The sequence below is a fragment of the Xiphophorus couchianus genome, chromosome 12, assembly GCF_001444195.1.
Source record: "Xiphophorus couchianus chromosome 12, X_couchianus-1.0, whole genome shotgun sequence".
Classification (NCBI taxonomy): Eukaryota; Metazoa; Chordata; class Actinopteri; order Cyprinodontiformes; family Poeciliidae; genus Xiphophorus; species Xiphophorus couchianus.
Window position 1 is genome coordinate 18,415,503 of NC_040239.1, and position 27,831 is coordinate 18,443,333.

Consider the following 27,831-nt stretch of genomic DNA (forward strand, 5'->3'; position numbering starts at 1 on the left):
TAAAAGCTTTACATCCTTCATTCCCTCCTGCCACACAAGACAATCTCCACACGCCATCGGATGCTCCAGGCTGGAAGTCGGTCTCTACGCTGAGTTCTGCTCCATCCACAACGCCATTTGTTGTTTGCCAATTCCAAAGGAAGACCCCTGAACGCCTCTCTGGTTGACGGATCTCTGCACAGTTGGAACAGTCACAATGTGCTGAACTTCAGATAATGTTGCTTTTCTGGAGCATGCATCAAAGCAGCACTTAGTTTAGTTTTTTTTTTGTTTTTTTTTTACATGTATTTGATTTTCATTGTGCTCACCAAGATTTCATAGTCTATCTAGATATATGAGAATATATGCATAAGGAAACGCTAGATTAATGTCATACATTTCTTTTCTGGTGGCCTGAAAGACTTTAAATCTTTGCTGCAGCACGAGCTGCTGATAAGAAATGTTTACAGTGAATTTAAGGAAGCATCAAAACTGCTTCATGAAGGACCGACTCACTTCAGCCGACTTGATTACGAAGCTCCTGAGGCCAAACACAGACTGCGACGTGGCCAACTGTTCCCAGCAAGGTGACCATTTGTGCTGCCTTAGAGAAACATGATGCTCGGAATGAGAAAAGACCGTTTGTTGATCTTGTACGAGACACTTGCGCTTGAAAAAAAGGCACTTTTGACACTGTTTATGATTACTTTAGGAAATGTTTTCTTTTCTGAGGACATTGCTTAGGTTGGTGGTTCACAGGGCAATAAGCACAGAGTTGGCTCTGTGAAAATGCACTTTTTTTTCTTCTTCTTTCCTCTACAAATGCACGTGTTTTCTCATTGATACTACATGTAGAAACGAAGGAACGAACACTGTGGATCATGTTTGATGTGGAACTACTAGTTTTGTGAGGTTGGCCTCGTGACTGGAGATGGTTCTGTTCAGGAAGTAGTACGTCCTCCTGAAGAAGTCGAGACATACTTACCGCTGTCTGATACCTCATCGAGACTGCAGTCAACTATAAATGTTCAAACTCTACAATCAAGACAGATGAGAATAATTTATTACACAACTCATGATAATTCACCATCTGCTGAAATAATAATAATAAAAAAAACACTTTAAATCGCTGAATGTAAAGAAAACGCATATTTATGTACAGAAAAGCTTCCTATAAATAAACTTTAAAATTCACTCAGTGGCCTTTAGGGGAAACTTTAAGTGTTGTAACGTGATCAGTCTGTTTTTTTGCTTCGACTGGAGAAGAGTGTGTAGAGGTTTTTGTTAAGGCATCATCCTTTACTAAAGACTCAACCCTCACTCCAACCTTTGCCTCACCCTCACATTACGGAAAGGAACGGCAGTATTATGGTTTGGGAATGTTTGATGGAATCTGAGCTTAATGCCCCTCTGTGTTTTTGAAGAAAATATTAACTCTGAATTTAGCACAGAATATAATTAGACATTGCCTTTAATGATAGTATGGTACCCCTTGTAAATATGTTAAAACCCTTAAAACAAGTAAAGGTTTTATTGCAGCAGCAAAAGTTTACACTGAAAATGTATGAAAAAAAATTAATTTATAAAAAAGATTTTACCAATGACAAAAGAAAATCTGTTTAAAAAATATTGAGTATATTTTTCAGATATACCCAGTACATATCTGAAACATATTTATTTTTCAGGTTTTATGCTTTTTTGTAATTAGGTAACAAGAACCCTTTTCGTATCCAAGTTGATTGAAAGATTTATTTTTTACAGAAACCAGACTTGTTTGTTGCCATTAAAATAGTTTTTAGTTCATAAAAAGCAGGAAAAAATTCACAAGTTAAAAAGAAAATGTGAATTTTAGTGGCCTGCAAGTACTTTTAAGTTGACTATTTTGACCTGCCTGGCAAAAAAAGATGCGACGTCTAATAAGTTTAATTTTGTCTGATGGTTTTTTATTTGGCTGTACTATGAAATACCAGATGAAAAACTACATTTAAAATCTTTGAAATGCCAAAAATATTTCAAATAGTCCAGGATACCATGAACTTGTAACATTCATTTAGCTCTTCAGCAACAGTAAAAAGTACCACACCTATGATATTTACATTTATGATGTAGAATAGAAAACGATAATAGTGTTTACAGATATGACATTTCATAAAGTGCAGGGGACTCCACAGCTGTGAAGCTACCATTTAATTTTTCCCACGCTGAACACAGGAACACAAAATTTAAAGTTGGCTCATTTAAATATTTCAGTATTAAGCTACTGCAATAAACGCCAATTTCACATGTTTTTCCACATATTTACCAAAGGGGTCAGACAGTAAGAAAAGTGGTTTGTCTCCATAAACAGTACACTTTTATTCAGCTCTTGTGTAATAATTTTACTTTACAGAACATTGTCAAATGCAAATACACTTAGTGCAAATAATAACACTTCAGATGTACAACTTAGAAATATACAAAGTCTGTAGATTGCTGACAAAATACAATTAAAAACACTAACTGTATTCTTCAGATGATATAACATGTTGATCTAGCTTGTGTTATCAGCAAAAACAATAATCCAGAACGGTTCCAAATCTCTGAGCTCAAAGATTATTAAATCTGCGGGCGAATTTCCCAGCCGCACAGATCAGCTGATTGAAGAACTCCCAACGCTTGCTGGCGTTAAACACAATCTAAAAGTCATGAGGTACGATGACGTGAAATGTCGACCCATCACTCCCTCACCCCCCACCTCCCAGTTTCAATGCAGTGTTGATAAATGCACATCTGGTGGCTGTAGAGAACTGTAGAACGTTTTAAGGGTCACCCTGGTGTCTAAGGCATTCTGGGGGTGGTTCATTTATCAGTCAAATAGCAGGATGCCGCTGCACCGCAGTGTGGCGTGTGAAATGTAAATTCTCCACTACTGATAGCTGAAGATGTGAATGAAATACTTCCCATCAGTTAATAATTTCACTTCTGTAGCACAAAGGCATATCTCGTTTTCAAACTTGACACGCGGAAATGGCTTTCAGTGCCTAGCAAACAATTTACAAAAAAACAAAACAAAACAAAACAGGTGTGCAAAGTGGATCTGATTATCTCTCAACGAAGGAGAGGAATCCTAGCATCACACCGAGGCTGACCGTATGCAAATGTCCATCTGAAACACTGAGCTGGAGGTTACAGACAAATGATGATCGCAACTTAGCATCTTCAGACCACAGTTGGCCATATTATCAGTTTAGCATTAAAAAAAAACAAACCAAGAAGAGTTAATAAGCAAAGTCTCTCAATCTTCCACTGCCCCAGCTAATTGCTGTCATCAGATTCAAGCGTTTAACAGTCGATTCACATTTGTCATGTTGGTAAACTAACTGAAAAGTTACTCTCTGTACAATACATTGTGTCTATGTGCTCCCCGAAAAACTAGTTTATAACAATCTGGAAATATAAAGATTTCAAAGCAGTGAGCCCTGACCCCCCCATCAAACAGTAAAGAGTTGTCACAAGAAGGGCAGGGCAAGGCCAGAAAGGGGGAAACAGTGGGCAGCTGCTCCTCTCTTGTGGTAGTTTACTTTAGCAGCAGCAAAAACAAATAACTGTAATACTAGTGATTATAGCACACCCAAAAAAGTCCAGAAGTAGGTAATCATAAGAAATGTACAAAACAATTTACAAAAAAAAAAGAAGAGGAAGAAAAAAAACACAACAAATCAATAACATTTCAAAGACTTCTTCAAAAATTCTTGAACTGACTATTAATGCACTTTCATGGCCACTAGATGGAGGCAGCCAGTGAGATGCAGCTGGGGTGGAAACTACTGAGTTTCATCTTCGAGCTCATCTTCAGGGACGTCCTGATCGTATGCAGTCCTGCTGGAGATTTGTGTAAATGAAAGGCGAGTGGGCCATGTGGTTTCTGACAGCGTGTTGAATGAAGGGCATCATCCCTACGATGGGAGAGCCTGACACAGTTAGGGAGAATAAATCAGTAAAAAAAAAAAAAAAAACTGCAATTAAAGAGGATATTAACTTTTTATAATATTAAAAAAAAGCTAAGTGTTTGTTTCAGATTACCTCTTAGTGTTCAGAAGAGGATGGGGTTCCCAGCTGTTTTTTCCTGAACGTAGGAGGTGAAACGTTTGAGGAACTTGGGATACTCTCTCTTGGCGACGGCTCTCAGGACTGAAGCTGGAGCCCAGCCTCCAGGGTTTACTGCAGCCGCACACAGGAGGGTTACCAGCTCACTTTGCAATTCCTCACAATTTGTGACCAGCCATTAAGAATTGACAACAGTAAATCAGTGTAGAGATGGTGGAGCAGGGCGCCCTCTAGTGAAAAGGGGAACTGCTCTCTTTCTTCATAAACATTCTGCCCCTAAAGTCAGAACCGACTCTCCAGTGAGGAAGCTTTTTGCTGCAGCCTCTTTGCTTACAGGAAGTGACGGATAAGGTACAGACGTTTGGGCTGGGATTTCAGAAAAATATGATATTCCATATAAAGTAGAATACTTTATATAGAATGTTATAGAGATACAGGTGCAACTCAGAACATGGTACTTTAAAAGTGAAACTGGTCCATTGTTCCACTAGACAAAGTGATTAGTTTCAAACATTTGTTATAATTTTGAGGATTACAGTTTACAGGAGCTAGAAACCCAAAACATAGTGGCTCAAAAATAAAAAGTCAAACAATTCCAAATTGCCATGTTTGCTGTTTTAGATTTATATTGTGGTTAAAAGCCAACAAGCTGTGCAGACAAACGCTGTATCAATCCACCTCATCCGCTGAGATGATCAGATAATTGTGTCTTCACAAGAATACAGACAAACACCATCTTTGTTGCTGCTGGACAGCTGATGACAGAACAAAATCCAAGCGATTGCTCTCTTCTGACAGACAGCTACACTGATAAGCTCATCCAACCTAACCCTACAGAGAACCTGAGAAGCATTTGGGTTTTCATTCAATGTCAACTATTAAAAATCACATTTAAACAGGAAGCTTATGAAATATATCTCTATTTGTAAAAACCTAATTCATTTTTGAATTAGCTTATGATTGCACTTTTCGCTCTTGTTCTGATATAGCAAAGTTGCACATGGGATTCATAAAGTGATAAAATGTGTTTTACTTTTCAATCATCAACCAAAACATGTTATCTCAAACTTACACTTAAGTTATTTTCTCGGGCAAAGAGTCACACAAAGTAAACTGTACACTATGTCACACCACTTAGCATCTTTTCTTTTGTTAGTGTAATCCTGGGATCAAAACCAGAAGGCTTGGAGAGGAACTTACCATTGGCAACATATGTGATCTTACAGAGGATGTTGTCTCTGCTTATCTCTTTGTCGCCCTCTGGTGGGCTGACCAGCGTTTGGCAGATCATGGCCACATTGATTTTGGCACGAACGCACCGGTTTGTGGGCTGGAAGTAAAACAAAAACTGTAAATGCAAACACTTCCAGGCTACCAAGCTGCCCTGTGAATAGTTTAGGTTAACTATTGTTGACTAAACCAAATGCATTTTATTTGAGACATTTGAGTTAAAAAAGCAAATGATTAGCACGAAACACAGCACATGAAATATATTTTCTTAAAAAAAACCCCAAACACGTTCACTATGTTTCACTCTTATGTACAGCCTTAATTTTACAATTTACCCCACTAATGCAAATAGAGTGGGTCTTTCCACAGAAACTTCATCACAGGCAGAAAATATCTGACTATTAATGTTCACATGCCTGTCTGCTTTACAGGAAAACTAAGTTTTAATTGTATTAAAATATACTCCAACCCGTGACTTCTTCTAGAATATACGCATAATTAGACAAAAAGCATACCATCAAAATTACATTTTGACAATTACATTACATATGGTCACAGGTTGAAAGCTTACATTTAGAAACCACTGCATGGCTCACTGATACAAAGTGAACTACTTTGGTGATAAAGTTGTTGAGGAAGGCTCTGCTGTTGTGCAGATTGGAGAAACAACTCCACCGTTGAAAGGATTTAAATTTTTTTAATTACAATTTTTGTCAAAGGTAAGCAGACTGCCACACAACGCTTTTAAATCCCAGGGTAGAGTGCAGGTTTGCTATGTCTCTGAGCTACTGCCCTCAGACCACAGTTCTCCTTACATTCTTCTCCTCACCAGATAAATCACAACATAAGCTCTCACACATTAAGTGCTTCAATCCGGTGACATTGCTGTCACTCCTTTCTTCTTCGGTGGACACCGTCTTATGCATTAATGCCTGATTTCCAAACGCAGCGTCATCACTCTTCTGCAATTTCAGCTGACTCAGCTGCATTGTGGTTTTTCTACAGCTTTTCCTACTTCTCAATTTCAGTCATGGGAAAGAAGACAAATGTTGTGGGCCACAAGAATAGAATAAAGGCAACTGGAAATGATCATTTGTGAAAATGATGGTGATTCGTGTACAAACCCCTACATAACACTCAGACCCCTGACAGGTTTAATCTTTTAAATTCATCAACGTGTTTCTTTTTAGACATGAAGGAATATTAAAGTTTTGGAGAGATAAAGCCAGACAAAGTCATGGATCTGATAGAGAATCCGAGGAGAGAGATGTAGATTAGGGTGATGGCAAGGAGGCCTCTCAGACTTGTCGGCAATTCTAATTAAATCTGTGATGCTATAAGATGTTTCTCCGCTGATTTTGAAAGGATAACAATAATTTTTGACAGACTACACATTTGCTAAAAGAAACTTAAAACATATGTTTTAATTACTTCCCTTAACACTGATATATTATCTTTTGGGGAATACCTGTGTCAATCTCTCTTTGGTAAAAAGCTTAATTTTTGTTTATTGCTATTTTAAATGAATAAACTCTTTATTCTCTTCTCTATGTTATGCTGACAGTTGTTTGTATTGTTTATGAGGTCTTTCACTTATCTTAACTTCTTTGGTAAGTGAATCTATAACAAAAATTTAAACTGAACTGACATCACTTAACATTATTTGTCAACTTATAACAATATAAAATATTTACATTTTCTTTTGACATCATCAAAATTGATGCACTTTATTTAATCTGCATTTTACACAATTTCTTGAAACAAAGGATGAAAATGACTGAGAAAAAAAATGCTGTAAACAACTAAGAGTAGCAGTGTGAGTTCTGTGTACTACGATCAGTGTTTTGTGTCAACACTTACTGGAGCCTTGTCATGGTCGACAGAGAAGTTGCACACCAGCCATGTGTCAGGATCGTTTTCGTTTGTTGCCAGAATCTTCCTGATGGCCGACAGATAAAGAATGTCCCTCTGAGAGGCGGGCCACACTCTCTGAAACGCAACCCAAACACAAACAGCTGCAGACTAGCGCTGAAAAAATGTGCAGCCTGTTTCCGTTAATATCCGTATATTGAGTCTGAATCTACCTTGTGCGTTTGGTAAACAATGATGGCATTATCGGAAAGTGTTTCCACAACGTTGAAATTGTCAATGGTGGCTGAGGGAGGAAGAAGCTCGTGTCAGTCAGGTCACAACATTGAAACCAGAGAAGCTAAACAGGAGTCGGCATGACAACCCTCCCTGTCGCTGCAGACTTACTTTCCCAGTCATTTCGAACATTTGTGTCCCAGAAGTAGTGGCAGACCTCATGTCCTGTTACGCCTTTGACAGCGTGAGTCGCTTTAAGAGGATCCAGGACGATGCCGTTCTCCTCCACTTCTCTCCTATAAACCTTTTAGCGCCACATTTAGAGAAGGAGATACAGTTGTGTCAATATACCCACAGCAAAACCTAAACTAGAAATAGAACAACCCTATGTAACCTTTTAAGGTTGTGAATTACTTTTTTACTCTTGTATAAAAGTTTGACATTAGGGAGTAGTTTGTTCACTTTTTCTTGAGAACACTTCTGTTACTAATGAAAAAAAGTTGTGTTATAAGTCACAGCTTGTAACCAAGGGAAATGATTCATAGACCGCTTGTTGTCTCCTCTGTACCTACCTTCATCTCTCCTTCTTCTATTACCAGCTGCCAGTTGGCATCTCCACCCACGTCCTGAAGAGAATAAATCATATGATTCTGCACCATCTCCTCCACCTGAGACACGGAGAGACATTTAATAAGCTCAGGTTAGACAATATTTTACATAACCTGCCTATTCTAGGCACAATTCAGCAAGAGTCAACCTATATTAACCCATTTAAACCATTTCAGTCTTGAATAATCGGCAGTGTGTGTGTGTGTTTGCAAACAGGAGAGTTGCTAACTTCACTCAACAGAAGGTGAAGGTAATTTTATTTATGTAGCACATTTTCAGCTACAAGGCAATACAAAGTGCTTTACAGGAATTAAAGGAAACACAAACAAAATAACAAACCCCAAAAAAAGAGCAAAAGAAGAAAAAGCTAATAATGTTGATCCAAAGTAAATAAACTAGATACTCCTATTCAGGGTTGGTAGATAAGTATAACTAAGTATCATCTGGTCTAATTCCTTTTCTGGGTTGGAAGATTAGGAATCTAAAAAGTAGCTGCTAAGGTAGTTTTTCTGGGTTCCAAGTTCTAATCCCTGTTCTGGGTTGCTAAATAAGTGTAAGTAAGTATCTTGTGGACTTCTGGGTTGGTAGATAAGTATGAGTAAGTAAGTATCCTCTGGTCTAACAAGTATTTTGGCCTATAAGCGATTCAAGAAATGTCGCCACAAAGGAGAAACCAAATAAAAATGAGCTGACTGGTCCTGCCTGAGGGGATTCCTCAATATCCAAACAATGTCATTAAGCAACAGCAGCACACGTCTGCTCAGCTGCATGCTCATGCCGTAAAACAGGAAAAAGATGGAAGGATGAGAAATGGCTCTAAATTAGGGGTTTTTCTCTAGATTCCAGCCATGCAGCTTTAAAACAACTTCCAGGAATAATGCCTGCTGGATCCTCAGGAAAGCCTTTGAGTTCAGGAATGTTTGTGTTCTGTAGGTGCTTTGCTGTTTTTGTATTTCTGCAAAAAAATAAAGCTTTGGCTAAAGAATTTCACTCCAATAGACTCCAGGCAGTACAGCTAATGTTTCCAGCATCCTGGATCGAGTTGTTATAAGACATTCTCATGCTAGCTGCTCATGCTCTGTAAGAGTAGGAAAAAGGGAGACGGGTTCCTGCATCCAACTACAGGGGTCCACGATTTATGTGGCAGTACCTGAGAGCTGAATCTGTGAACGTCATCTGAGGCGGTGACTAGCTCAACTGAGGACACGGAGGAAGAATAGCTACGAGGCTGCTCAGCAGAGAGATGTTTGAAAGAGAAAAGAGAGAGGAGGAAGAGCGAAGCAAGCAACTCGTTTAGAAACTGGAGAAGCAGAAGCTCTGGTGAAAATGTGAGGGAAGCTATCAGAGCAAGACCTTGAATATAATCTAGGAAAAGATATATTTCGGAAAGAAATTTAGAAGTGAAATTTACTCATTATATAGATTCATTACACTCAGAGTGATTATTTCTGATAATTTGGGTGATTATGGTTTACAGATAATGAACATTAAAAAATATTATGCGCATTATATTCATTCAATACTTGGTTCAGGGCTCCTTTTGCTTTAATCATTGCATTAATGTGATCAGCCTGCAGCTGTGCTGAGGTATCAAGGAAACCCCTGTTGCTTTATTAGCCGCCTTCATCTCATCTTCTCGGCTCAGTGACGCCGTGGTCATTAAACCAAAGTCCTGCTGGGAAATAAAATCAGAATCTCCAATAATCTCTTCAGCAGGAGGAAGCATAAATGGTCTAATATGTTCTGACTGGCAGCTGCACTGACTCCGGACTTGATGAAACAAAGTGGACTAACACCTGCAGACGATGGTTCCACAGAAAATCACTGACTTTGGAAACTTCACAGTGAATCAGAAGCAACTTCGATATTGTGCCTGTCCACTGGCCCTCCAGCAAGTTGGACTTTGATTTCTAAATAAAATAAAAAACCCCGTTCTCACCCCACACTCGACCCACTTGACTCCAGCTGCAGTCCACACCTTGTGATTCTCCCACAAACTACCTAACCCACTACCTACCCTAAACTGAGGTTTGCTTCCCAATCCTTGTAAGGCTGCCGATATTCCTAACGCTTGTGCATCTTCTTTCCATCACACATTTTCCTTTCACTTAACTTCCCATTAATATGCTTGGATACAGTACTCTAAACACCCAGCATCTTTAGAAAGGTCATTTAATTGTTTATTTTGGATTTCTGCAATCTGCTAATGCTAAGAAACTGAGTTTGAAGGTTTTATTAGCTGGAAGCCACAATCAAAACAATTTACGTAAATAAGAGCAATATGTGACTCCATGTGTAATGAATCTCTACACAACAAGTTCCAATTTTGACATGTATTTCTAGAATAAATTTAAAAAATAACTACATTCAAGAAAGGGAAAGAGATTGACACACTGCACACACACACTACTATAGACACTGGATTGACTAAACCAAGAAAATGTACTATAGATACTACAAAAAACAAAATATTGCTTACCTTGTCTGCAAATCGGTGTGTACTAATGGCGGAAAATACATCAGTAGGAGAAACCGGAGGCGGTCGCGGTGTCCTGACCTTCTCCGACTGGCACTGAAGCAAACAGCATTTCAGTTCAGCACAAGACCAGAGATTTTATATATGCACACTAAGCTGTAGCTTAAACTACACATCTTTGTTTTCTAAAGATCAAAACAGAAGAAGCTGAAGGAAAAAGTCAGCTTTAAAGGGTACCAGACTTCATCGCACCTGTTCTTCAATTTTATCCTGTCGGTCCAGCTCGGCTTCCACCGCGTCAAAAAATTCATCCTCATTGATCAAACTGTTGGGCCCCTCCTGCAACGAGCCAATGAGGACAGCTCAAAGCAAGGTCCACCACGACAATCAAAAAGCACATCAATAAATCCCTCTGCTTTCATTCTTAAGCTGTTTCAGCTCCAGTGATCTTATCGCCTCACCTCATAGTCTGGGCCTCCATAGTGGGACTTTTTCTTCAGTTCGCTCATTGCACATCTGTAGGCATCTTCTACCCTCCTCCTCTTCTCCAACTCCTGCTCACAAGCACAGGAACATAGTGTGTTTGATGTGGCTGTAGCAAAAACACTCATCCTTGACTGCTTTAGTTCTTCAGATTAGAGAAGAAAAGTCTGGGATAAAAGGTGATGAAAATGTGGGTTTGGATGTCTCAAATTTAGCAAACATTGCAATATTCAGCTGCATTCTCACACCTACAGGTTTCTTCCTCGTCAAAAGTCGTCGAAAAAGAAGTTGTGTCAAGTTTCTTTCTGCTGCCAATCAATTATTTAAAATGAAAAAGAAAAATTTTCCTTAAGAGTAAGAAAACAATAAAATGCACTAAGTTCTGCACAGTTTACCCATATTGCAATGATTACAAAAATAATATATTGGTTAAATGTAAACTTAAATACATAAGAAAACAAAAAAAAGCAGCAGAGTAAAGGCCAAAGTAAACTAGCCAATGTCATCAAGCAGGGTCCAAAGGAAGGTGTAGACATACAAAACCTGCCACAAAATAAACATAAGCTGGACTGTTCCAGCTCTGTACAACAACCACACACACACACACACACACAGACAGACACACTCGCACACACAGAAAGAGACCTACTTTAAAGCTGGAAGTTTGTAAAGGTATCCATCTTTGTGTTTGGTGTTTGAGCAGCTCGGTGCTCCGCTGCTTTGAATGTTTCCACCAAGAAGTCAGTGAAGTCATTTTCTAAGATTCCTCTCAGAAGGAGTCCAAGCTGTCTTTCTCCCTTTAAATTCTTCTGATATCCAACTCCCCCTAACTCAGAAGGTCAGCTAGCCATCAAACTCGCAACCAAATGTATATTTGTGCTGGTTACACCTGACCGTAGATTAAGTGAGCTGCTTTTGAATTGTAGCTTTATGTGGCACGCCTTTAACACAAAGCGGGGGGAAAGAAACTGGTTTGACAAGCAGTGAGCTCTAGAGAGCGTAAACTTAAAGGCACAGTGACATTTATATCACATGGAAAAGAAAGTTTTAAGATAAGTAACTTTTGTAGTCAACACTCATTCGCTCAATTTTTATATTTTTTTAAAATAATTGCAATAATTAAATGATTAATATTTTTAACACACACTTGTCTGGATTGGATCATTTATGCTCACAGGAGGCAAGAAGCAATCCAACAAGAAACTGTTTTTTTGAGATCAATCATATTTCTGACAAAATTTGAAAGAAAAATAATACTAAAATGTGGAGATAAAGAAAATAAAGTGAAATAATCAATATATAATTTGTTGGTTACGCAATGTGCAATACATGTACACCCTTTAATTTTTTGTCACTGAGCACTACTTCAAAATGTAATTTCAATTGATTTTTTTAGTGCATTGCACTGAATACGTTTTCCCCACAGTACAACATGGTGGTGGCAGCACCATGCTGAGGATGTTCTTCTTTAGAAGGGACAGAAAAGCTGCTTAGAACTGCTGGGAGGATAAAAGGTTAAAACTGGAAGAAAACCTATTAGAGGTTGAGGGGAAAGTTCATCTTCCAACAGGACATGGACTCTAAACATACAGTCAGAGCTACAATGGAATGATTCAAGTGAAATCACATTATTAAGTTTAGTTGGCCTAGTCAAAGTCCAAAATTCCTTCAATCAATTAGAGTTTGAGACATTTTTGTAAATTGACATAACCGTAATAAAGTACTTGTTAGGGGGCACGCCACACTTTTAAGATTATTATATGTAAAAACATAAAAAAACAACCCCCGTCACCCAAAAAACCCCCAAAACAAACACACATAGACTTGTTTCCAGTTATGCTCTGACTGGATTGGATCATTTAATCACGTCTATGTGATTAAAATAGAAAAAGTGAAACTATTTTTTATTACCAATAACTTTTTAAAATCTGCAAACACTGTCAAACATAAAGACCTGAAACACATTTATGTTTTTCAACCACAATCGTCCCTGTACCTTGTCGAGTCTCTTCTGCCAGCTGTCTTCTCGTTTGACCATCAGCTCGATGCAGTGAGACAAAGTGGACAGGATGCCAGCAGTGGTGGCTTTAAAGGTGATAGCTTCTCCCTTGAAGTCAATCCCGTTAATAACTTTGGGACTGGCGGGAGAAAACACTGCACCAAACAGAAAAGGAGGACATATTCACATGTTATCCATTTATTACACTAAAAGAAATATGTTTTTGCTGCTTGAGTGGATCCTTCATTTAAATCAGAAAAACTCACATTTCTCTTTGCTGCCGTTGTTGTTGTGATTGTGTTCACCGTCAGGTCTTGTAGTGGTCAGAAATTCATCTTCATCTTCCTCCACAACTGAAAAGGAAGCAAAAATAACTTTATGCAATGAGGCTTCATTTATATTTGGTTAGGTTATTGAAAAAAGCAACAACAACAAAAAAAACTTCAGGACATTATTACTTTCTCAGATGTTTTGGGAACAAATTTGTGCTTTTCAAACAGATTTCAAGCTGCACCTTGCAGGTTTAATATAAAAAGGAATTCTGAAGATCATAAAAAAGGTTCTGCCTCAGAGATCAAACTAGCCACAAAACGTCCTGTAAGCAGATATCGATTTTTCCTTTCTCAGCAAGCCATTTCAACCACTCTTCTTCAACTCTAATGCTGCATTAAACAAGAAGCTGCCATCAATAAATGCTTTCCTTCGCCAGTAAAACCAAAGGTTGAAACCCGATGTGCAGTTCTGAAAATGTGATCATTACTCTTAAAACATTGTTCTGGTGTAATATAAGCCAAACATTACCTCTGTCTCTCTGAAATTCATCTTTGGAAACCGCATCACCACAGGAGTCAAAATACTTTTGAAGAGTGTCCACCTGTCGGCACAGAATGTCCCGGAAAGTTTCCATTTCTGCGAGCTTCTCGCGCAGCCTGTGGCCCTTCTGAGCAGAGAGAGGACGACATTCAGTTCAGTTCACTTTTTGCAGGAGATAAGCAGTTTAATCCATGCTGCAAAACTTCAACCTGACATTAAAATGTAATTATTTAGGTTTATTTAGTTAAATCTGGTGTTTTATTTGTAGACACTACAGTTTTCATAGCCTGAAAATACAAGACCTGATCAATGACTAATGTTTTTACCTTGAAGGAGGATGTGGAAGTGGAAGACAAGGCACTAGCAGCTGAAGTGAGAGACAACATGGAACCATGACGCCTCAGACTCGTTTCTGAACCGTATCCAGACTCAGCCTGCGGACACAAGTGAACGGAAATCAAAGAGAGGCAACAATGAAAGTAGAAGAAATCAAAGAAAATCAAACAATAGCTTTAGTCAACCTACAAAACTCGGGGCTACAACCTACAAAAACAAAACACTGATGCACAACAAAACGCTACAGGACACAAAGACAGCACAGTGGTTCAGAACATTGAATAACACTGAATCAACTCAGCAAATTTTCCTTTGATCAGAGTTCTTTAACAAACAGAGTAGGACAAATCGTATAATCCCTTCATTTTCTTTTGGGTAAACGTTCCCACCTCAAAGACCCTGTCCAACATTTTTTTCCCCCTTTTATGAGTCTCCTTAGATGTGAATCAGTTTAAATGAAGAATCAGCAGGTCGAACCTCAAACATCAGCCCGTTAAAATCCTGATCGGTGCATCTCTCTTTACAAACACTGTCAAAGAAAACCAGTTGAAGGGTGAAAAAACAGAAATACACATGAACACAATAAAAAAACAGAAATAAAAAATACCTTAATGAGGAAAGATTAAACTGCATTTAACATGCGAGTGTAAAACAAAAAAGGGTTTGTTTAATTATAACATTCTCACAAGTTTTATAAAACTATAAACCAATTTAATTAATGCTGTCATATTTAATATTAACACAAGATTATATTATAATGAGTAAATTACAGCCATAATAATAAATTAGCAACAATTTCTTTTATTACAACCCAAATAAATGTTTAAAGTTAAATAGTTGGGATTATGATGAATCAGTTTTTAATAGAAATAAATACTTTATTACTAGCCAAGTTACAAAACCATCAAGGTCTACTCTTGTTTCTCATTAAACATTTTAAGAGACAAGTTTTTCTTTTCCTAATGCAGCGTCTTATGTAGCAACTTTTTATGTAGTGACATGTGTGTTGTATATCTGACCATTATCTAAAGTAGGGCGGCTAAATTTTCTGCTTTAGGTCAACATTTTGAGAACTCGTTGGCTTAATATAAAATCTGGACCCCAAGAGAGCACTGTACTGGAAAACAGATCTATGACCAGTCATATGGGAGTAGCTGCGGGGGCATTTGTCCCATTAACTGGCCGTCATTGAAATAGGCAACGCCTCCGACTGCCGGCTCAGCACAGGAACAGAAGTTTTATTACAGATATCATTTATTCGCCAAATAAATGTCTGTTTGTCCCACCAGCAGCTGCGAAACAGAGGCAGTGAAGTCATGAGCCGAGAACAGAGTGAATAACTAAAACTCACACCTGTGCACAAGCAGTATCAACTGTGAAATGCTGAACATGTGAATCAGGATGCAAACATGCGGAGGGAGGATTTCTGTCTTAAGGTATTTGCTCAGCTTTAGTCACAGCTTAAAAGTCCAATTTTCTCTTGATTACAAAATCAGCTAGAAGCTGCGAGCTGGTTCTGTTGGCCAATGGGAACGAATGATGGAGGTATTCTTAAAATCAGTGACTAAACTGAAGGAGAGTCAGGTGACGATACTGAGAGACACCACATACTCGGGCATCAGCTGCAGTTTCTCCTATTGCAACAGAGTGACACAGTAAGGAAACTGACATAAAATACAAATCAAAGAAACAACATCCGGAGTTCATTATGGACCAAACAAACGGGTTTCCTCCAGAAAAAGGAAGCTTCTTGTGCTCAATGTGGTTGCTGTGAAACTAAGATGTTTCTGCAGAACATTTCATGATACACTGAAACATTTTTAAACCACAAAATTTAAGATATAAACACAACAAATCATTCCAGAAGGTCCAGTACTGGGATGAGTGCAAGCATTTAAAATTCAAAACTCAATGAGTGCCTCTTTAAACTGAAACGACGGACTTCATGATTAAATACACGTTTCTGGAATCCACAGAAAAAGCCCACGTAACTGAACAACCACATGTTGTGCTCATTTTTTGCAACATATTATATAATCAGAAAAAAAGACACTCTTCATTAGACCAAAGAAGTGAAACAGCAGTCAGGCTGTGAGACAGAAGTGTTTGCATTTCAAATGTCAGTCATGATTGTCAAGTTAACCTGACCTGTGGTTTCAGGTGCCACGCCCGATCCACAGATATCAATAAGGTAATTGTAAATAAGATTATTTGTGCTTCGTCAGCATTGATAATAGGCCCTGTTCATATTTTATGCCGCTTGCTACTGATGTGGAAATATATAGCGGCAATTAAAATTTTATGTCAGCTAATTTTAGAACTATAAACTCAGATAGAAAAATTTTGAAAAATACATTTAAAAATTGTTTTAATTTGAGACCATTTATTCAGCGAAGGAAGAAAATTCACATTATGAATTGCTTTTACAGAATCAGTTGTGGTAGAGTTATTGACACTCTTAGCAATTGATCTAAAATAAAATGAAATGAAAGTATGAATTTTTTATTCATACTTTTTAAGGCCAAGCGGAGTTTCAAGAACATTTTATTAATAAAACCAAAGACTTTTTATTTCTCTTCCAAAAGTCCTGAGATGATGCAGCCCTTTTAGGTCATGGTTCCACATGGTTCCAATAATCACACAACCACAATCCCAGCACTATGGATCATTTTGTCCTTTCACATCATGCAAGGCGATCCACTGAGATCCTGTGTGCTTTGAGACAACGCAGAAGAATTGAGCAACCAAAGGGGTGTGGCTTTCCACTCACCAAAACATTTGTTATTTAAATGAAAGGTCACTATGCGCCATTATCGACATGTTATCTGCATCAAATTCTGCTGATCAACACGGTTATGAAATCAGACGGGCTCTAAGATCATGAAGTGCCTCTGCTCCATACCCACTGCAGACCGCTATTGATTCTTCAGATGTACTTTTCTTTGTAACACAGATAAATAAAAATCTAGTGGGCTTAATTAGACTAAATATGAGTCGCCATCAGATGTTTCAGTAAGATAACGATCCAAATCCCTTGCACTTATGAATGTGATAATGCTTAAAAAGTTAAATCCATGAAGAAAATTCCTCAGTGTATAGTAAAATTCCACTCAGCACCAAAACATTGAACGCTGTTTGACAGAAAGCACAGACTGCCATTTTAATGCACCTGCTCAGCTGCATGACAACCATGCAAACTGAGCACCCGTTCATACACCATATTTGAAATGGGATCTTGTGGTTTTACAAGTTAAATGAGTGATCAGAGGGTGTACAGTCACACGCACAACAGCAACTTCTGACCTGGGTAGATTGCTGCTCGAGAAATATCCACATCGTGTACTACAAGCTTCATCAACTACAAGCGTTGTGTGGGCGCTCTATACAGCAGAACCTGGATTCATGTCAAAACCTACATGCAAATAAACAGTATGGGGTGTGGAAAAATAACTCCATGTCAGAACAATGGCACACTAGGTAGATACTGTTGAGAGCATGGCTGATTTACAGCGAGCAGGCAGCATGCCAAAATGCTTTAAGCCCACCATTCAGTCATTCCAACAGCCAAAGCAGAGCAGGGCACTGCTGCAGTCCTGACGGCTTGCTGGCCCCAACATGGCCAGGCGATCCCCAACCACTCTCTGACACTGACAAAGCAGATGATTTAATCCAGTTTCCCCGGACACACCTCACTATGAGACAGAGAGGAAGAGGAGGTGAAGAAGAGAAACAGAGAGATGCTTAGCTCGTCATGTGAAGGAAAACAGGCACAAGAAGCAAAGAGAGAAGAAGAGGGGAAAAGTAGCCGTTTGCTTCTTAGCAGTTAGATGAGAGGCAGACACTGGATGCTCTTTGAAGCAGAAGAAACAGACTGAGAGGCGACTTCTGCTTATAATTAAGTTGTCTCCTTTCACACAAAGCTTTTCAAACACACACTCATAAATGGAGACCTCTTCTTCGACATGCATATATCAGGAAACCACATACCCTGACATGTGAAACCATTTCATCTTGTCCATCTTTCTTTGCGGCATCCATCGCTGTGCAGGCATCAGCGACTCTCTGCTCTTGCAGTCAGAAAAGTGAATGTGGAGTAAAAGATGATGGGGGCATGCATGCATTAGAGAAAAGATGAGTGCTGTCTGGAGCTGTTTGTGTAACAAACCAATGAAGTACTAAAAAGGTGGGCGAGTGAAGCAGCCTACTGTATATTATGACACAGCAAAAGAGAGAGACTGAGTGTAAGAGTGGGAGGCAGGGAGCAACATTTGTCTGGATCTAATACTTTAGGTCTTGCTGCCCGACTCATCTTTCATCTCCTTTTATTCAGCTGCACCCCGAGTTAAAGTTATACTGTTGACATGATCGTTCTACAACGAGAGATTTTCCCAATTCTCTCAAATTCAAGCTCTCTAATATTCATCAAAATCCATTTTCTCAGCATAAAGTGAAGAAAACAACAACAAACAAAAAAACATGCAATATTCATTAGGAGCTGCACTTATCACAGTAACCAGCAGCAGCACTTTTCTCACCACCAACACAAACACACCCACGTACAAAAACACAAATGAACTTGCACTGAAACAGTTTTCCCAAAGCAAGCTGATGCTCCAACACAGATATGAAAATGACAGCAGATTCCCTTTGAAAAGTGGAAACCAATACATGTTTAACAGCTGAACTTGTGATTATCGGCCATCTTTAAGCACCTCATCTTTGCAGGGTTTGGTCCCCATCCCCAGTTCTTAAACCCAGAGGATTATCCTCATGATTTGCACAATCAATACTTATACACGCGTCTATAACAGACAATAACCGGTATTTTAAAAAAAGGCATAGAAACAACCCCATTCTTAAAAGTGTATCCTATTAAGTTGAGTTGATGGTATAAAGGTGCTTAAAAATGGACTACTCAACTTATAGAAATAATAATTATTATGTTTCAACAATACAGCTAAAAATAAGAGCTAAAAAATAAGCCAGTCAGAATATTTGCCATTGTTGCTATGATGGAAGCAATAATGAAACTATGGGAGGTTGCACAGAGGAAGTCCTCATTTGTCCAATTGGGAGCAGCACAGACACACTGCCTAATGTAATGATACTTTAACCTCTACAAGGTCACAAAATATTCACACTGTGACTCTAATGGATCAAACACATGAAGTTACTCACACCTAAACTAAAACATCCTGCATAATAACACAGGATGTGTTATTTTCTCTAACAGTGACAGAGGCAGCACAAAATTTGTAAAAAGTGATAGACTGTTTTTATTATAATTTCTGTGATCTATTCTGGTTAATTAAGGAGGGAGCAAGTCTGAAAGTAGATAAACGAGGCTGCAGAGAGAAAAGCAAAGTTGCTTCACAAAAAACAGTTTGGTGAAATCCTACTGGGAATTAAGTTAAAAACTAATAACACAAACTTTTATTGTTCAGACATGGAACGGGATTACACAACGGGTCTGAAGAGACAGCAGCTTACACCATCATCAATCCAGGAAATCCCAGATGATGATGTCATGACTTATAAGCGTCTCAAACATTTGAGTTAAATAGAGGCACACCCCAGGATGTTTTAAGCCAACCCCTCAAACAAACTGCTTCCTTCATCCAGGGACAAATCCAAAATAAATCAGGCAAGGTATTAGTGAGAATTGTGGACCTCTATAAGTCTGGTTCATCCTCTGGTACAATTTCCAGAGATCTGATGATCTGACACGTCCATCTATTTAGGGCACAGAATAAACTCCGGGAATATCGATCCTATTACACCATTCAGGAAGCAGACGGGTTCCTTGTCCAAGAGATAAATGTGTTTTGATGCATCAATCCTAAAGCAAAAGTAAAAGGTCTTTCTCTGATGTAAAGATGCTGCCTGAAGCTGGTAAGAGAATGTCATTACCCACAAGGAAACAAGTCTAGTACTAACATGGATTAAAAGAGCAACTCGTAGAGGAAGAAGCCATTACTTCCAAAGCAAAAAAAGAAATAAAAAAGAAGAGGTAGATTACAATTTGCAAACTCACTCAGGCACAAACCTTAATTTTTGGGAGAAATGTCTTGAGGTCTAATGAAAATTAATTTGAAATGTTTGGTCCTAATGACCAAACATTTCATTTGGAGGAAAAGAGGGAAGCTTGTAAGGCTGATAACACCATTCCAGCTGAGGAGGGGTGGCGCCCTCATGTTCATGTGGTATTTTGCTGTAAGAAAGACTGCTACGGCTCACAAAATAGATGACATCATGCAGGAGGAACATCATGTTGAAATGTAGAAGAAACATCTGAAGACATCAGCCTTGAAAGTTAAAGTTTGAGCATAAATATGGAGGTCTTCCAAATGGACAATAGCACCAAGCACACCACCATATTTGTCACAAAGAGGCTGAAGGACAAAAAGTTTGATAAAAAACTTCTGGAGAGAGCTTTTGTCAGGCAGTTTACAATCCTGACCCAGTTCTGTCAGGAGGAATGAGCCAAAATTTCAGAAAACTTTAATGAGAAGTTTGTGGAAGGACATCAAAAATGTTTGACACAAGTTTTAAATTTTGAAGGCACTTCTACCAAAAACTAAGGAAGTGCATGTAGACTACTGACTTTTATTAAAGTATGTTTATAACATTATCACTCTCATTATTCTGGTATTTAACAAACAATGTGTGTAAATATCTGGTTTCAACAATGTACATAGTTTTTGCCCTGGGAAAGTTAAATTTTGGTGAAGTTAGTACAATGTTGGTGATGCACTACCAGAAAAATACTACACTAAATTCATGGCTGCATCTAGTACTTTTACTGTGTAAAAGTCAAAGTCATGTGATCTTCTTGTGTTTGCAGCAAACGAAGTGCATCACAAAATATGTGACTCCAGCCAAGTAAACTCTCCAGACGGGGATTTTGTTTGCAGAAGAGACATTAGGCCTGTAAACAGATTAATCTAAATGCAAGCTTTGACCCAAAACCTGAACAAATTCAATCTGGCCTACATACTTTTACTGTGAAGCCAAACATCCTTTAACATGTCTCTAAAGGGAGCAGCAGCCTACTATCAAAGAGAGGGAAGCCCCCGCCTCATCACCTCACTTAGATTCTTCACATTCCCAGAGTACCAAACTCTGCATGTGTGTTCGAATCCTTCTGCTATCACACCCATCTCACAGAACAGAAAACACAGAACTCCATGTCGGATCTGAAAAACTGACCTCTGATTCAACCTGAATGTTGGAGGTATGTGAATACGGCAGCCAGGACAATATCTGATAGCAAACAAAGATTATTCAGTTTATTGTAAGAAAACATGTTTTTAATCTTGACAGGGGTCACACAAACTACATGCAAACACATGAAGAACTGGATTTAGACGCCGTGAATGGACCCGTTTCCCGAATCTCTAAATTCGTAACTATGCAAACAAAGAGATCAAGAGTGACGCGAAAGGAAAACATAAATATAGTAAACTTATTAAGGAGAATCAACAAGCTACTCACCTTATGCAGCTCTATGGACTCGATCCACTCCTGCCTGTGCTCAGGGTCCTCTGCTCTGAGGTACCAAACGCTGTCATTCACGCTGATGTCAAAACGGCACTCGTCAAACTCGTGAGGCTGCGCAAAGAGAGGAGAGGCCTCATGAATAATAATGATGAATGTTTAGAATCAGAACGGACTATAGCCAAACACAAAATCAAATAACTAAATCTGAACTTTTCCCTTTACCTTAATTAGAGTAGTGGGAAATAGGAGCAAAAATACTACTTCAATAGCTCTTTGTTTCCCTAACTGAGTAGGAATGACACATTCTTGAAACACACGGAGTCAATCAGTGACAGAAAGCCATATGTCACACACGATAAACAGACATTTTAATTGAGAACTGATGGCTCGCGTCTCCTGTCCCACCCCGAAACAACTGGAGCAGAGCTGTGCGGAGAAAAAAAAAAAGAAAACTAAACATTAATTATTACAGGAAGAAGCTGGATCATTTCAACTTTGTTTTCTCCTTTTGGGAGGAATTATTCAACTTATTTTGCTCCCCCACCCTGCTCCACTCACCGACTGCCTTAGGCACCCAAACACGTGCAACAAAGAATTTTATCCGTTTCCTCTCAGACTGGAATTTGACTACTGCACTCAGCTGAGACGAGTGCAGCTTTGCAAAAGGTTCACAGGAAGGAATAAAACACAGGAATATACAAGTTTTCTTGTCAGATTTTTCTTTTTTTTTTTCCTCCAGGACCAACAAGACTCCAGCTGCTCTGTCAGCTGACACAACCTTCCGCCAGCTAAGTTTAATTTCATTTGCAGAATGACACTCATGTGCTGCCTTATTTGCTCCTGCTGACAACGGTCACATCCCTCCAGAGCCTGATCCCCAAGTCTGAGCCTGCAGAACTTTATGCAACATTGATTGAGACACTTTCATGTTGATAGATTTCACAAGCTGCACTTTGCAACTGCCAATTGGGTCAAAGGTTTTCTATGATATTTCAGTGCTCAATATATATACAGTACTGACCAAACGTTTGGACACACCTTTTGATTCAATGAGTTTCCTTTATTTTCATGACTATTCACATTGTAGATTCACACTGAAGGCATCAAAACTATGAATAACACATGTGGAAATATGCACTAAACAAAAAAGTGTAAAACAACTGAAAATACCCCTTATATTCTAGTTTCTTCAAAGTAGCAACCTTTTGCTGTGATTACTGCTTTGCACACACTCTGCATTTTCTTGATGAGCTTCAAGAGGTAGTCACCTGAAATGGTTTTCACTTCATAGGTGTGCCCTGTCAGGTTAATAAGTGGGATTTCTTGCCTTATAAATAGTCATGAAAACACAGAAAACCCATTGAATTAGAAAGGTGTGTCCAAACTTTTGGTCTGTACTGTACAGTATATATATATACTGTATATATATACTGTATAAACATATATATATATAAATAAAACAAAAAAAACCTCAGTAATTTCAATTTGTAGGCTGGTGTTACATTAGAAAAGCTACCCTGTTTCCAACCAGAACCTGAAGATAATCTGGGGAGAACATTTAGGCGCATTGAGCCGTGACTGTTACTGGGGTAGAGAGAGAACAGCCATCTATCTTACTGTGCAGTATCAGACACGGACCATAAACCTCTGCTTTACACTCGACTTTATGGTTTGTTCATTTCTTTTTCTCATTGTGTAAGCACTGCTGTGCAAAAAGGCTGCGTACAGGAAAGAAAAACCTCATCTGTAAGCACACGGGAGGTCGTAGTTTGAGTGTGTTCTGTTAATATTGGCAATAATTTGTCATATTTTCAGTCATTTTTCTTTTAATCAATTATTCTAAGCAACCAATTCTGCAAGAATGGAGAAGGCAAAAGAACATTTCTTCTTTAGTGGACTTTCACATTTATTGCATGCCACAAAATAAAGTATTGGCACATAAAGTGTGACATATAAGTGTAAAGTTCCTCCTCCAGCATCTGACTTCAAAGTGCATCACAAACATAGTGGTCTTGTCTTCACTCTTGGCCTATTATTAGACCTCTAGTGTTGTCTATATAGATGCTAATTACCCATGGTGTTTGATTAGCTTTCCAAAAAACTTAATGTAACGTCCAAACCACAATTTAAGAGATTAATATTTGCCAACATAAATGTAAACAAAGTTTCACATGGGTTTCCCCAATAATACACACATGCGAGTAAATGGAAACAGCAACTACAAATATTATCACAGATTATCTAAGAGTTTAGGTTGACAGACCTTTCAAAAGTTTTGTTTGCAATGCTTTTATGGTTTTAGTGCTTAAGCATAAGGGCAGTTTGCTGCTCATTCATTGCTGGCCAGTGAGTAACAATCTGATAAGTTAAAAAAAGAAAAAAACAAGTTTATTTTTTTCTGCAAGTACTCAGACATCACTCTCACAACACCAAGATGTTAAATATTCACAGAGAAAGAGTTATAATAAAGCTGTAAACAATTAGGTTCCTGTAACACTCTTAGCAGACCCTGGCTGGACGGGGTTTCCATTCTGTTCACAGCTGAAAGGAGCTTGCTGAGAGCTTTAATTGTACAGTTTTAATCCAGTTCCAAAACAAATAATCCCAGAGGAGGAAAAATGTGCAAAAATCACAGTAAGACCATTTGTTTGGCTGCTGCAGCTCAAACAGGAGTGAATATTTAACTAGAGTGTGGAATTTCAGCATGTCTCACATGTAGAGGGAAAATGCCAGACCAGGGACAACACTGTATGGACCAAACTTACATTTAACAGGAGAAAACATCAATTTCAAGTAAACAAATTGTTTTTAAAATGCCTGAGGCTGTTATTAATAAAACAATCTCAATGACTGACTAAATGCCATTGTGATGTGAATAACAAGTGGAAATTAACAGGTAATTTTATATGGGTCATTTAAGGGACTACCAACTTGTGCTCCTAACAACTTCATTAGCCTCTTATCTTTATACCCCAAGAGTACATGGATTAAAGAAATCGAACTGTCTACTGAAACAGAATTAAAAGAAAATGGAAAATTAAAACAGATGGAAGAAAATCTCCCTAAAGATCTGTTACTAGGACGAGTCTTCAGCTGCCATTCACGCTCCAGTCACTTGATCTGTGATTAACCTACCGGCTTCACTGTACCATCAGAAACAGTGATGTACTTACAATATATTAAGAACTTAGCTTGATAAAGCAGAATCTCTTTTATAGTAAGGCAGATTTTGATATTGCCTCTTTTTACAGTGAAACCTTTATTGTATGAAAAAGGAACATGACCTAAAGGACTATTGCAACTTAATTTATAGAACCTCTAACTATATAAAAGGCAGCGTATTCACAGAAAAGCATTTATTTAAAGCTTCATTGCAATCCTTTGTGAATTTGATTCACAGGTTTGCCAAGATTTCAATGTAAATTGAGGGGCATAATTACTCCATAATGTTGGCTTTTTAAATATAATAACTCTCCCATTTTATTGGTCTTGGTATAATTTAAAATCATATATTTATTCTTTGAGATTAAACTTTTTTTTCTTTTTTACAACATATTAACTCCAAGATATCTGGTTAAAAAGCAGACATGGTGCACAGATGCAAAATTGCATGACATTTTGTTTTGGTGCAATATTAAGCCACAAATTTCCTTCCTCCCCCTGAGGTTGGCACTTACTGTGATAACAGCCTTGCTGAGGCACAGGGAACCTCGGCAGCCATACTCCCGCTCATCCTCCGACTTGTAGTAACTCAGTGTGTTGTTTTTTAGCACAACCCATCGGTCCTGCCATCCGTGTATATAATTCGTCCACTGAAACCACAAAAAAATAGCAGCATGCAGTTATTGCTCCAAAATGCAATTAAGACATTTTTCAGTAACTAATTAAAATGTACTTTTCAGGAGGTGAATTAAAAGTTAAAACCTCATAATGTCATACATAACAATTTGCAGGAATTACATTTTCTGAAGTAATTTACAACAATGTTGGTGTCGCTTAAGATACTTTTCATCCTGTATATGAATTACTTTAAAGTATATATATATATATATATATTCTGTTACTTGTTAGATGTATGCAGATGACTGAACAGTGGAATAAAGAAGGACTGTCTTTTGTAATAGTTACGTAAGGCAAGTTTGCATCTCAGGATGAATAAAATTGTTTTCCTGTCTATAAATAGAAATCCAGAAGTTGCAGCAATATATAAAGGACTTTCAGCAGTACTTTATATACGTGTTTAGGTGTAATAATGGATTCACAACTTGTACATATTAAAAAATTTCAATTTAATTGTGAACTTAAGAAATATAAGGAAACATAAAGTTAAGAAAGAGTTTCACTTATGAGTCATCAAGAATATACATGACGGGCAGGACTTTGTTATATTTGAAATACAGTCTGGTCAACACAAACCACAATGCCAATTAATAACAAAACAAAAATCATACACAAAAACTTAAATATTAGTCAAGCTAAGGAATTAATTGATTGTTTTCCAGAGGAACTTAATTTAAACATTTTAAAATAAAGTTTGTTAACCACACAGTTAACTAACTGTGTGGTTTAACTTTCTAATCTTGATCATCAACCTGCCATGTAAGGGACCTTAAATCGAGATTAGCCTTCATGTCCCAATCTGGCACATTTACATGCACTTCATTACTTGTGTTAATCAATGAACATTGTGATTTTTAAAATGAGAAATAAAGACAAACAAAAGTCACGCGGCCATTAACTCGTGAGTCTTGTAGGGTTGTGTTTACATAACCTTTTGAGACAATATGCGCGTTAATTCGCCAGAACTTACTTTGCTTAAAACTCCTCCGAACTCCACAGGCTGCCCGGATTCTGGGTCCACGTCCTCATCCGAACCGGACGACGAACTCTTCTCGGACATTGATTTCCAAGTTTCAAGAAAGCCCGTCTCTGATTTTATCGACAGAACACCGCAGCCCAAGGTTAGAGGCTTGATTAGCTATCAGTTTAACAGCTTCACGGCCAAACTCGCATTCTCTTCAAATTATAACCCTAAACGTCAGCAAAATAAAGATAACGAGGCATTAAGCATACGTGCAAAACATCTAGAACTAAAGAGTGTTATTGCGATTTTTCCTTGACAGTTTCAAACAGCTAGATTTACTCATAAAAAGTTAGTCTACAAGTGACAGCTGGGTCTCGGACTCTCAATTTTGCGGGCTTTGTTTTGAAACTGATGTCGAATACCAATAAGCCTAGCTAACTAAGTTAGCTAGGCAAACGACGAAACTAGCTAACAGTAACTACAAATGACAAACAAATTGGTGCAATTCACCTTAGGTATGGCAGCAGTAGTCGACAATATGTTCAAAAAAAGGCCTTCGTGTTAGTGCAGCACTGCAACTTCCACCTACTAGTAAGGAGCCAAAGAACAGCCTCTCTGCTGTAGTCCGCAGTTCAGTTAGCAGTAGCGCAGCTCTGACTAGCTCTGTTGGGGGAGGAGCCGCGGCCACGCTTTACTGTGTACCTGTCAAGTTAACAAGTAACCAAGGTTACAGTCTCACCGGAAACACTGCAGCCACTTAAAATTAAAAGCCTTTCGACAAGTACGACACAAACCAGTTTAACTCGCACCAGTTTATTTGAGGGTGTTATGTTACTATGCATAAAAAAAATAAAAATTTTGTACAGTCTGTCATGAGGCTTGCTTAAACCAAGGTAAATTTAAGCAACTTATCTGCATTTGATTAAGCCACCCAAGTGGCATTTTATTAAGTTACCCAAGTGTTCTCTTACATAGCCAGTAATACACACGGTTTACAAAAGTTGCAGTTTAAAAACTTTTGAATCATTGCCTACTGTTCCTGAAGTCATTTTAATGAGATATCAGAAAAGACACTAAAGTTAGTTCAATTTTGAATTATAGAGGACACAGCACTGTCTCTGGCCACTACTGTACACTGCTTTTCGGATGGCATACATTTTTCACTAAAGGTGTGTAATACTGCATATTTTGGTATCAATTAAATACCAAAATCAAAATGGTATCACTGATGCAAATACTGATTCCAATACTTTTTTATTTAAGTTTGATATATCACGAAACTTCTGACTTTGAAGTGTTTTTGTGTTTTTTTCCTTTGAGTTATTTAGTGTGAACTTAGGACAAAATTTGGACAAAGTTTACAACATTTTAACATGAGTTTTGTGCATTTTTCCTGAGTAAACAAAGTAAAAAACATTATCAAAACAAAAG

General features: G+C 38.1%; 2 protein-coding genes across 8 annotated transcripts in view; one reads left to right on the forward strand and one right to left on the reverse strand.

The window, feature by feature from the left end:
• Positions 1 to 3,026, forward strand: part of pip5k1bb (phosphatidylinositol-4-phosphate 5-kinase, type I, beta b) — a 41,815-nt gene extending 38,789 nt beyond the window's left edge. Inside the window, exon 15 of the mRNA XM_028033092.1 lies at positions 1 to 3,026. Within this exon, the coding sequence (XP_027888893.1) occupies positions 1 to 3 (3 nt within the window). The 3' untranslated portion in view covers positions 4 to 3,026.
• Positions 2,310 to 27,071, reverse strand: cert1 (ceramide transporter 1). Of its 7 annotated transcripts, none has more exons than XM_028033084.1 (19): positions 26,911 to 27,071; positions 26,407 to 26,525; positions 25,274 to 25,408; positions 21,591 to 21,707; positions 14,087 to 14,194; positions 13,749 to 13,887; positions 13,214 to 13,300; positions 12,945 to 13,102; positions 10,927 to 11,019; positions 10,718 to 10,804; positions 10,469 to 10,561; positions 9,140 to 9,217; positions 7,953 to 8,048; positions 7,552 to 7,684; positions 7,380 to 7,450; positions 7,156 to 7,284; positions 5,266 to 5,395; positions 4,042 to 4,179; positions 2,318 to 3,929 (listed from the first exon to the last, which is right to left on the reverse strand). In XM_028033084.1, exons 2-18 carry the CDS (start codon positions 26,494 to 26,496, stop codon positions 4,052 to 4,054), a joined length of 1,872 nt encoding a protein of 623 aa, XP_027888885.1. In that variant the 5' UTR covers positions 26,497 to 26,525; positions 26,911 to 27,071; the 3' UTR covers positions 2,318 to 3,929; positions 4,042 to 4,051. The 7 variants fall into 7 exon arrangements, with proteins under 7 accessions (XP_027888891.1, XP_027888885.1, XP_027888886.1 ...); XM_028033085.1 differs by having other exon boundaries at positions 26,407 to 26,627; XM_028033086.1 differs by having other exon boundaries at positions 26,990 to 27,070.
• Between the last annotated feature and the right edge of the window lie 760 nt (positions 27,072 to 27,831).